At 41.0% G+C, this 12,208-nt stretch overlaps 1 protein-coding gene and 1 pseudogene across 4 annotated transcripts in view; both read left to right on the plus strand.

Moving 5' to 3' along the window:
- The first annotated feature begins 7,038 nt into the window (after positions 1-7,038).
- Positions 7,039-12,208, plus strand: part of BRAF (B-Raf proto-oncogene, serine/threonine kinase) — a 201,031-nt gene continuing 195,861 nt past the window's right edge. For all 4 annotated transcript variants that reach the window (XM_012447514.2, XM_064372859.1, XM_012447512.2 and 1 more), the window contains exon 1: positions 7,039-7,170. In XM_012447514.2, the coding sequence (XP_012302937.1) occupies positions 7,039-7,170 (132 nt within the window). The remainder of the gene's footprint in view (positions 7,171-12,208) is intronic.
- Positions 7,223-12,208, plus strand: part of LOC105713634 (aldo-keto reductase family 1 member A1-like) — a 51,722-nt pseudogene continuing 46,736 nt past the window's right edge.

The raw sequence follows: 12,208 nt of genomic DNA on the forward strand, positions 1-12,208 counted from the left end.
TTTCTCTGACTCTATTTTTTTTCTGAACTAGTTAAAAATTGAAGACATGATATTTCATCCCTAAACACTACTTCCTCATAAAATAAGGAAATGAACATTAATTAAATTAATTATCATTAATTCAAAAGTATAACTTGATATACAGGCCATATTTAAATTTCCCCAATTGTCCCAAAAATATCTCCTGTAGTTTATTTTCTATCCAGGATTCAGTTGTTTCATGCATTGTATCTGGTTCTTACATCTCTTTAATCTTTTTTTCTTTCTTTTTTTTGAGACAGAGTCTTACTCTGACACTTGGCTGGAGTGCAGTTGCACAATCTTGGTTTACTGCAAACTCCGCCTCCCGGGTTGAAGCAATTCTCCTGTCTCAGCCTTTCGAGTAGCTGGGCCTACAGGCACACGCCACCATGCCCAGCTATTTTTTGTATTTTTAGTAGAGACAGGGTTTCACCATGTTGGCCAGGATGGTCTCGATTTCTTGACCTTGTGATCTGCCCACCTTGGCCTCCCAAAGTGCCTGGATTACAAGTGTAAACCACCTTGTCCAGCCTTAATCTCTTTTAATCTAGAATAATCCCCCTGCTTGGCCTTTTTTGTTCCTCATAATATTGAATTTTTAAAGACTTCCAATGATTTGTCTTGTCCCACAGTCTGGATTTGACTATTTCCTTACGGTTATATTCAGGTTAAGCACTTTTTTTGGCCCAAATACCTCCACTACATAGGTGATGCCTCCCACAAGAACTTACATAATGTTGAATTGTATCCCTGTTTGTGATGCTAAATTTGTTAGCTTGAGGCGACAGCCACATCTCTCCATTGTAAATGTACCCATCTCCCTTTGTAATTGATAAGGTCTGTGTAATGGTACTATGAAGCCATGAGACTGTCCTATACCTCAAAAGCCTTTTACTCAATAATACTTTTAGCAACTCTTGGTGGTTCTGACCTGGAGTAGTCATTATATTGGTGGACCACAAAGGGTGATTTTTCTAAATCCGTCATTCCTTTTCTCTATAGTAACTAGAATTCATCCTTAAAAGAAACTTCACTTCCTACCTTTCTTTCAACCCTTTTCTTTCACACACTCTCTTTCTCTCTCTCATCACTATGGATTTATGGATTTTAAAAAATTAAATACATTGCAACCCATTCCTGTCATTATTTTTTTATCTTCCTATTGTCCCATTTTGGACCAATGGGGGTCTTGTAGTTGGCTCGTTTTAACATGACCTGGTAGTCTTTAATAAAGTCCTTGCTCTCAAGTATACCAAGGCTCATCATATGCAAGCTCAATTTACACATTTCTTGCCCCAGATCTGGAATCAGCCACTTCTCAAAGGAGCCCTGGTTACTTTTAATGGAGAATGGCATTTCAAAATCAAGATGCAGGCACCGGGTGTACTTATTGTTACTCCTAAGCACCCCTTTCAGTGGACAGAGCTAAGAATACATGAATACACACACACACACACACACACACACACTCTATCTCTCTCTTTCTCTCTCTCTCTCTCTCTCTCCCCACTATGTTCATATTGCTACCTCAAATTCAAATACAACACAAAGGGTTCTCCTTCAACTTCCCTTATTCTATATCTGTTTCTCACTTTTTTCACAGTAAAAACCCTGATTCCTAACTTTGATACATGCACTCATTTGTTCTATTCCACAATAAATACAAAATTGTTTCAGAATTTGGTTGCAAGAAACCAAATTTGTAAGAACCAAATTTGGAACAGTATTCAATTTGTGGGTCTATGTTTTTTTTTTTTTTTTTTTTTTTTGTTTTTTTTTTTTTTTTTTTTTGAGACGGAGTTTCGCTCTTGATACCCAGGCTGGAGTGCAATGGCGCGATCTCGGCTCACCGCAACCTCCGCCTCCTGGGTTCAGGCAATTCTCCTGCCTCAGCCTCCTGAGTAGCTGGGATTACAGACACGCGCCACCGTGCCCAGCTAATTTTTTGTATTAGTAGAGACGGGGTTTCACCATGTTGACCAGGATGGTCTCGATCTCTTGACCTCGTGATCCACCCGCCTCGGCCTCCCAAAGTGCTGGGATTACAGGCTTGAGCCACCGCGCCCGGCCGGGTCTATGTTTTAAGAGGAACTTTGAAAAGGGTACACAGAAAGACGAGAAAATGCTTGGAGGAGAGCACTAAAACAGAAAGACGAGAAAATGCTTGGAGGAGAGCACTAAAGGAAATAGTTCCTTTAGAATACTTGAAAGCAGTTACAGAGAATAAGAAATAGGCTCATCCTGTGTTCCTCTAGAAGGCAAAACTCGGACCAGAATATAGATGTCATAATGAGGAGGATTTCAATTCAACTTCAGAAACTAACTGTTCATTAAAATATTTGGACAGAGTCTGAAATTCCACAGAGGGGTTTCTGAGCATTTCTCCGGAGAGTTGTGCTGAATCAACTCTATAATTCTGTTTTCTGTTCACACCTAAATAGCATCTGGAAGCAGCCCTCTATTAAACAATGCAGGAAGTATTGTTATTCATAATAATGACCTTGATTCATAAAGAAAACATTGAACTATGATCAGTTATACATCATTGAATCTGGTTGGAGCTGCAGAAGCTTCCTAGAGGCTGCTTATTTGTTTTCCAGTAGTTGATCATATCAGTGTGGGATCAGACCTAGCAAGGTAGGCCTGGCTGGCTGGTGGGACTCTCCAGGGTCTATTATCATAGAATGCAGAATTCGAGATAGAAATGCTGGTTGGAAATAAAACTCCTGTCTGGGGAAGAAAGGGTCAGACCTAGCAGTAAAGCTCTGAACAGTGTCTTGGTCATCAACTGAAGCAATGCTCAGAGCGGTGCCTCTCACCTAGATTTGTTTTCCAGCTTCCTGTGAATACACGAATGCCTTAGGGCAAAAGGGGATTTTGAATAAAACCTAAAAGAGCTGTGTTGATTAAAATGTCTGTAAGACTTTAGAATGCAAGATAATGCTGCTTTGATGCCCATATGGCACACTACAACACAAAAGGGAGGTGTTCAGTTTTGGCTCAGAACACACACTAGCTTAGCTCATTATGGGCTGCAGGAACACTGTTTTGTTCAGGGTTTTTTGTAGAGGGTTTCAGCACATCAACACAGCCTATGGCAGTGCTAGGGGTTTGGGGGAGGTGCTCAGAAGACAGGCTGTGTTCAATGGCAAAGGACTTGCATCTATTTTTGCATGCAGTAGAGGCCTCAGAAGCTGAAAAAATAAGGTAAGGGCTTGTTTATTAGCATACTGTATTAGTCCGTTTTCACACTGCTGATAAAGACATACCCCAGACTCGGCAATTTACAAAAGGAAGAGCTTTAATTGGACTTACAGTTCAATGTGGCTGGGGAAGCCTCACAATCGTGGCAGAAGGCAAGAAGGAGCAAGTCAACGTATTACATGGATGGCAGCAGGCAAAGAGAGAGTTTGTGCAGGGAAACTCCTGTTTTTAAAACCATCAGATCTTATGAGACTCATTCACTATCATGAGATTCATTCACTATCATGAAAACAGCTCAAGCAAGACCTACTCCCATAATTCAATCACCTCCCACAGGTCCCTCCCACAACACATAGGAATTCGAGAAGAGATTTGGGTGGGGACACAGCCAAATGCTGAGATGTGTCTTGGTGATTCCTAGTAATAAAGAGGAGAGAAAGTTGACTGGTATACAACACTTTAAAAGAAAGTGTGTGTGTGGCTATGGAGTAGCCAGTTTATTATTCTAAACATGACCTGTAGTGGTTTTAAAATATGGCTGTAAATTGTTTGACACTTTATTGAGAAGTGGGCTCTATATTCCCTCTCCCTGAATTTGAGCGAGACTTAGTGATTTGTTTATAATATAAAACGATGCAACAGAAATCATGCTGTGTGGCTTTGGAGACTAGATTATAAAATGCAATACAGCTTTAACCTTGTTTACTGAAACACTAACATTTGAAGCCCTGAGCTGCTTCGTAAAAAGTCTGACTACTCTGAGGCAGCCACGCAAGGAGGAAGCTCAGGCCACATAAGAGTAGATTTAGGTATTCTGGCTCACTGCCCCACCTGAGGTCCCACCTTCAACCACCAGCCATGTCAGAAAATATGCTTTCAAAGGCTTTCAGTCCAACCACTGCGACATTGAGTCTTTCCAGCTGAGGCCCCAGACGTCATGGAGCAGAGATAAGCCATCTTTGCTATGCTTGTCTGAATTCTGACTGAGAAGGTAATTTTATACTTTTTAGAGAGCAAAAGTATTATGTTTAATTCTCACAATTATAAAGTTAGGCAGGTTGGACTAGCATTATTGTAACCTTCATTTTATAGATTAAAAAACAACACAACAAACAGGGATTTAAGCTTACCTGCTTTGAGATTGTACAGCTAAGGTGTGGAGTGCTGACACTAAAATCCTGATCTTTGGACTCTAAACTTTATGCTTTCTCCGTTGTTTCTCATCTGGATACTGTAGGACTGTAGAATAGCCTAAGGAAGTAAAACAGGATATATCCAGAATTTTAAGGCAAGGTCAGAAAATGTCGAATGAGTAGATGCTAAGAAGAATCAATATAAAATGGATGAGACCAGTCATCCTGTGGAGAAATAATCACAGAAGATCTGAACTACAGATTGATGCTGACAAATAAGGCTAGAATTCAAAATGGAACCAATGGGAGAAAAAAATCCTTAAGACTTTTAATGTTATAAGGAAGTGTTATAATGATATAACATTTTTAGCAGCTAATTTTTAAAAAATGAAATAGGACAGTTAGAGAATTAAAAATTCTTGCCAGTTGTGTTTCTGATGAATGGGTAATGAAAGGAGAAATGGTGCCAGGACTGGCTAATGGTGCTATATCAGTCTTCTTCTAAATACGTCTTTATAGTAAAGAAGAGTGCTTCAGATTAGTTTAGCTTGATGACATCATCTTTTGCAATCATTTACTCTACATTTACCAAGCCATCTTTTGATTTATTTTTTTATTTTTATTTATTTTTTTGGAGACAGAGTCTGACTCTGTTGACCAGGCTAGACTGCAGTGGCACGATCTCAGCTAACTGCAACCTCTGCCTCCCAGGTTTAAGTGATTCTCCTGCCTTGGGCTCCGGAGTAGCTAGCTGGGATTACAAGTGTGCACCACCATGTCAGGCTAATTTTTGGAGGTTTTTTGTGACAGAGTTTAGCTCTTGTTGCCCAGGCTGGCGTGCAATGGTGCAATCTTGGCTCACCGCAACCTCCACCTCCCATATTCAAGTGATTCTCATGCCTCAGCCTCCCAAATAGCTGGGATTACAGGCAAGTGCCACCACACCCAGCTAATTTTTGTGTTATTGGTAGAGACGGGGTTTCTCATGTTGGTCAGGTTGGTCTTGAACTCCCGACCTCAGGTGATCCGCCCGCCTTGGCCTTCCAAAATGCTGGGATTACAGGCGTGAGCCAGCGCGCCAGGCCAATTTTTTGTATTTTTAGAAGAGACAAGTTTTCACCATGTTGGCCAGACTGTCTGGAACTCCTAGCTTCAGGAGATCCACCCACCTTAGACTCCCAAAGTGCTGGGATTACAGGTGTGAGCCACCATCCGTGGCCTACAATGTTCATCTTACAGGTTATATTTTTTCAATGTAGAGCAATATTAGTATTCTGATTTATCAAGCAGACTCACACAGCATTCTTTACCTTGAGAGTAAGCATCAGCTCCCAGGCTTATGGTGACCCTAATCAATATGCAGACACCCTGTTTCAGAAATCAGTAGGACAGTTGTTTTCTACTTCTTGAATCATCCAAAACACAATAAGGAGGTCGTTGGTGACTTCCCCCAATCATGGGAAGTACTAAAAGGCAGAATCCACTTAGCTTTTCATAACTAGGTTACTTCGGAGATTCACTTCAAGTAATTGGGAGCCCATAGTAATTGTTTCTCTTTCCCATTTCACTCCTCCTTAAGCTTTTCTTTTCCAATTATTTATGTTTTATTAGATACATGTATTTTTAATAATGAATTGAATCCCATTCTGTAATTGGGCTTCTCAAAAATAATTGACCTCTTCTCTCCCAACTGTTTTCATGCATAGTTCGCAGAGAATGCTTGGAATGTTCTGTTCATGAAAGGCACAAAGTACATAAAATATTTTGAGTGATTTTCTTCAAAATAAAAATGATTAGTTTTGATGCTTCAGATGTCTAGAATGCTATGTGCCTTACACAGGCCTTTCGGCATGGAAAGTGCTCAACTGATATTTGTTAAATGAATCTGGAAAACGAAAAATACACGAAAACATTTTATTCCTCAACAATGAAAAGCTTTTAGACTTCCATTTAGACTCATTTTAACTGGCCGAATTCTTCAATGAAAAGGAAACAAGCGTCGCACTGCTAATTTAGCTGTTCCTAAATATATTTCCGTCAAATTCTGTTTGGCTGTTTCAACCTTGGGGTTGAAGTTCTTATTTTTATGACACGGAGACATTTATTGCAGTGGAAATAGCAAGTAGTATGGGCTTCCCCGCCTTCCTCCCTCTAGGATTTCAACTTCTCCTCCTCGAACACGAGCCCTGCTCTTCTAGTAAATCCCACATTACAGAACAGGCTGAGGACTGAGGAGACGAGAAGAAAGTAGGAAATCGGAGCCATGGAAACGGCGGAGCGGAGGCAAAGTGTGACAGTGCGGGTGGTTGGAATGGAAGGAACCCTTCCCTGACGACGGCGCGAGGGCGCTCCTCCGATTACGTCACGCACCGGGGTGACGTCACGACCGTGACACGCGGGTGACGCCGTTGCCGCGGCGACTTCTCGTCGTCTCCGCCCCCTTCCCCCGCTCCCCCCGCCCCACCGCCTAGCGTCCTTCCCCCTATCCCCTCAGGCTCGGCTGCGCCGGGGGCCGCGGGCCGGTACCTGAGGTAGCCCAGGCGCCCTCAGCCCACGGCGCTGCCCGGGCCGCTCCTCCCCGCGCCCCCCGCGCCTCCGCCTCCGCCTCCCCCAGCTCTCCGCCTCCCTTCCCCCTCCCCGCCCAACAGCGGCCGCCCGGGCCCCAGCTCTCGGTTATAAGATGGCGGCGCTGAGCGGTGGCGGTGGCGGCGGCGCGGAACCGGGCCAGGCTCTGTTCAACGGGGATATGGAGCCCGAGGCCGGCGCCGGCGCCGTGGCCTCTTCGGCTGCGGACCCTGCTATTCCTGAGGAGGTGAGTGCCGGCGCCACCCTGCCGCCCTTCCGACTCCGGGCTCAGCGGCTGGATGGTGTTTATTTTGGAAAGAGGCAGCAGTGGGGGCTTGGTGCCCTCAGCCACCTTCTCAGTCCGGCTCCGCCGGCTGAGAGGTGGGCATCGCCCCCGCGTCCCTCCGTCATGCAGCGCCTTCCTACGTAAACACACACAATGGCCCGGGGGGTTTCCCCGGCCCCCACCCCAGATGTGGGGATTGAGGCAGCGGTGGTTGAGCGGGAGGCGGGAGGCTATCAATAGGCGGCGAAACTCAGGGTTGGCCCGAGAAGGTCATGACTGGCTAAGGTATCCAGCTCTGCATCTCTTAGATGTGCTCGTTATTTGAGGGGTGGGGGCGGCAGCGGCCTCGAGGTGGAGGATACAAGGTTAGCAGCCGGGGCTGGGACCATAGCCCGAGTTACTGTCGCGTGTAATTCTTACATGGTCGTGGGGATGATTGGGCGCATCATTTCTTCTCGCTACTCTCCCCGACTGCTCCCCTTTCAGGCCGTTGCCCCTTTTCACTTTTCTATTTGTTTGGGGATTTCTCTTCACCTATTTTACCCAGCAGATGATTTTGATTTAGTCTTTATTTTTTCAATCCTGAATCGCAGTTTCCGATGCCTTTTCTGGTCTCTGGTCCTCTATTCCTAATGTTTGTCAGTGCTTCGTCGCTGATTAGTAACCCCATCCCAATTCCCATCTACTGCCCGCTCATTTTCCAGTTGTCCGACCTGGCTGCCTTCTAATCCCAGCTCCCACTTAAGAGCATTTTTGCACTTCTCTTACGCTGGTCCTCTTGAGGCCCTGTACTTCATCTCACCACTCCCTAACATTGTTGTCTGTTGTTATCTTCACAAATCCTCCTGGACACTTTGGAACTACTTATTTTCTGAGCCCAGAAGCTGTCAAGATTCCATCAGGTTTCTCTTGGCTCTTTTCGCCCTTGCACTGCTGGCACTTTTTGGCTAGTCTTCCATTGTGCATTCACACCTCTTTTTTCCTACCCATTTTTGTAGGTCTGATTGATTTCTTCGTGTTGTCCTCCTTTTTGTCCTATTTTTTTCTCTTAGTTTTTCCTCTTCAGTCCTTGCTTCTCTCGGCCTGTTTTTGCATTACTCAGCCTCTTAGTAATGTGTCAAATTACTTACGTTTTGTTTTTTATTATTTATTACAAGTATTTGGTATTTTATTACATAAAACAGTACACTTTATTATGCTTTACAAATAAAATACGGTATAATAATTGTGGTTTACAACTGTTGATTAGGTAATGTGGCTTATTCTGTTGACTTTGCTCAAAGTTCTCTTTCCTACCTGCTACTAAGATCTTATTTCTCAATTCTCATAACGTTCCATTCTTCTCTATGCAGTTTTTTTTTTTTTTTGCATCATCTTTGGAAATTCATTCAATATGCTTGCTTTATTTAGTATCAGCTTGTTTATGATAATGTTTGTTTTCTACTCTTCTAGATAAAAATTATCTTTATCTACATGCCCAAAATGTGTTCTTTATCATCATTTGTTCTGTTCTAAAATTTCTCATTTTTAAGTTTCTTAAAATCATTCCACTTTCCAGTTTGTGTTTCCGTTTAGATCAGTTTCCTCTAATACCTGTTCCTCTACCCCAGCTTCTTGGATTCTAAGGAGAAAGCTCTTCACTACTTCAGTTTCCTAGTTTATTCTGTTTCCCTTGTCTCCAGTTACCGTTCATTTTGCCTTGTTTCCTGGCTTTTGGTACTTAACTTTCTGAAGCTTCCTCTTGTCTTCTCCACACCTCCACGTTCCTTCTTATTTATAAACATCTTTGTTTCCGTTGACATGGAAATTTATTTTTAGGATACATTGTTTTTAATGGATAAATACTAGGGGTCACATCTGCTGTCTCTTTTCTCCAGGAATCGGATATGCCTTTGTCTTAACTAGGCACAGGTGCCTCTGGGCTTTATTTTACTCTGTAATAGATGTGTAGTTTTGTTGAATTGTATCTCGTTTGAAGGCTACTACAGAGTGAAACAATGAATAAAGTAATGGGTTGGGGTTATGAAATTGTAATTCAATGATTATAACATTGTTTATATCGGGAACATTGTTTATATCGGGAACTTTGTTGCAGAGTTAATAGAACAGTTTGCAGTTCTGTAAGGAGGGCTTTTGTGGAGTAAAGCTATACTCTTCTATTTTATTTGAAAGGGCCAGATTATTTGGAACTCTACCCGTTGAATATTCTGATTTAGTGAGAGCTAGGGCCATGGGTTTCTGTATTTGGCACATGTCTTGAGCAGTTCCCATGTACCAATGCTCTAAATTTAAGTATAAATTGCCAGTAATTGGAAAGCATATTCATATCCCCTGAAACTATAAGGATACTCTAATTTTATTTGGTTAAAAGACAAATGTTTCCCACTGTCCCCTCTACCCAGGTTTGAATGTTTAGTGGTGAACAGTAGTTTTCCCTCTGTATTTTCTTCTGAACTGATAATAAATGTATTTGGCTGGGAGGGTGATGTATGATTAGAAAATATATTTCTCGAACGTAAGTATCAGCATTACACATGATGACAAAATAAATTCCTCCAAGAAATAATTTTAAATTTGAAGCTGATGTTAATTCAGTGGAAACTGAAATGTACTGTGGTCATTTATTTGAAGTCTTCATTATGTACACTTAAAGGGATCTCTTATTGCAAATTACATGGAAAGAATGAGAAGGTTTGCTTGTGTGTAATGACACATTTTATTCTGAAGATTTATTTTACCTGACAATAAAATACAGGTTTTTTAAAAAAATAAAGTTTCCAGAGGGAGATTTCAGCTTAAAAAAAAAAATGTCTAATTTCAAAGGGAAAGCAAGTTCATTATCAAAATTAAAAAAATGTAAGTACAGGCCGGGCATGGTGGCTCAAACCTGTAATCCCAGCACTTTGGGAGTCTGAGGCAGGCAGATCACCTGAGATTGGGAGTTCGAGACCAGCCTGACCAACATGGAGAAACCCCCATCTCTACTAAAAATACAAAATTAGCTGGGCATGGTGGCGCATGCCTGTAATCCCAGCTACTCGGGAAGCTGAGGCGGGAGAATTGCTTGAACCTGGGAGGCAGAGGATGTGGAGAGCCAAGATTGCACCATTGCACTCCAGCCTGGGCAACAAGAGCAAAACTCCATCTCAAAAAAAAAAAAAAAGAAAGAAAGAAAAAGAAAAAAATATGTAAGTACAGAAAGTAAAAAATCATCGGTAATTTTGCCACTAAGATATTATTACTATAAACATTTTGGTGCATCCATCTGTTTTTTTTTAATGCTTGTATAACATGTAGTTTTGTATTTTTAAAAAATATAGTGAAACTTTTTGTGTGTTATTAGATATACTGTGATTTATTTAACCAATCATCTTTTGGGGTGTTAAGTTGTTAATTTTTTACTGCTACCAAACATCTTGAACACAGGATGTAGATTTTAATATTTTTAAAATATGTTGGGAAATGAACAAATTTCATGTCCTGTATTTGTAGTATTAATACTTTGTAGGTGCTCAAAATAGAGTATTCTGTTAAATGACAGGTGCTTATTAAATATTTGTCAAATGAATGTACTTACACTTTTGGCATTAAACATTTACATCTGACCATTTATATTTACCTGAGTTTTTTTCCCTATGGCCATATGATATGATATAGTATATGGTATGATATAACCATATGGTATAATTAATACTTTTTTTAAAAAAGTATGATACCAGAGTGTGATATTACTAACTGTTCTTCTTGTGCTGTTTCTGTAGAAGGGAGCTTCTCACAGTTGCATTACAATTACAATTTTCTTATGTTCTGCGTTCAAGATCTCTGATCGTCAATCTTAGTTAAACTGTTTAATTATAATACATTGACTAGGGAATATTCTGGGATAGAATCTCCTTTATAATGAGGTCCACTGTGTTAAAATACATCTTTGTGAACCATGCCAGGTTGGATTGCATCATAACCCTGAAAAGTGATATTCCCATTAATGTAGGTGCTTGTGTAGTTCTGGCTATTACCGTTAATACTTACCCAGATATATTCAAAGGTGCTCTTTTGGCAAAAATCATAAAATAGCTGTTTGTTATTTCTAGCATTCCCTTTCTATATTCTTTTCTTTCTCCTTATTTACCGAACTCCCTTCTTTAGGCATCCACTCACCCCTCTTTCTGTTTAGAATATTATCTGTCAGTCATTTATATATGTTGACCCTTAAAGGAATTAGTTGCCAGTAAACAGCTAAGAAGGAATTTTGGACTGGGTGCTTGAATCTTTGAATGTAGTAAATGTGAGTGCAAACTTGATTTAATTGTACATGTATTTGGATAATAGGCCAGAAAAATTACATTAGGATAACAGGCTAGAACAGTCTGACTTTTCTTGTTTTTTTATTCCTTGCTTTCTTGATTAGGATGAATAGGAGGTGGATCTGGATATAGCAGATGGAAACCTATGTTCCATGAGTGATAGGGAGGAGAGGAAGAGAATAGGTTCCATTGTTTTTTGGCATTCTCTAAGACCTGATGCCCACCTTGTCAGAGAATGCAATGACTACTTTTGTGTTCTTCCTTTTCCCTTTTTCTCCCAATTGTACAATTGTTTTTTCTTTCAGAACTGCAGAAGTGCATTTTGTTTCTTTGACACTTTGATGTTGTTAATTTAGCTGAATACCTATTGAACTTTTTGTTTCATAATCCCCTTGTTTTATGAAATCCAGTATGGGCTAATCACCTTACTTTTCTGCTTCATATTGCCCTTCAAATAAGCTTTTTTTTTTTTTGGCAGTAGCTCTTTCTAGATTTTGTCTTCATCAGAAGTTAAATTGTTTTAAGTCCTTTACTCATTCTCTTTGTCTATTTTACCTACATTGGTTATTCTGTAAAGTCAGACTTGGCAGTAGGGCTGGGAGTGGTGGCTCACACCTTGTAGTCTCAGCTACTTGGGAAGCTGAGATGGGAGGATCACTTGTGCCTAGAAGTTCAAGGCTGCAGTGAGCCATGAT

The sequence above is a fragment of the Aotus nancymaae genome, unplaced genomic scaffold (assembly GCF_030222135.1).
Source record: "Aotus nancymaae isolate 86718 unplaced genomic scaffold, 86718_ANA_hifiasm-v0.15.2.pri h1tg000002l, whole genome shotgun sequence".
NCBI lineage: Eukaryota > Metazoa > Chordata > Mammalia > Primates > Aotidae > Aotus > Aotus nancymaae.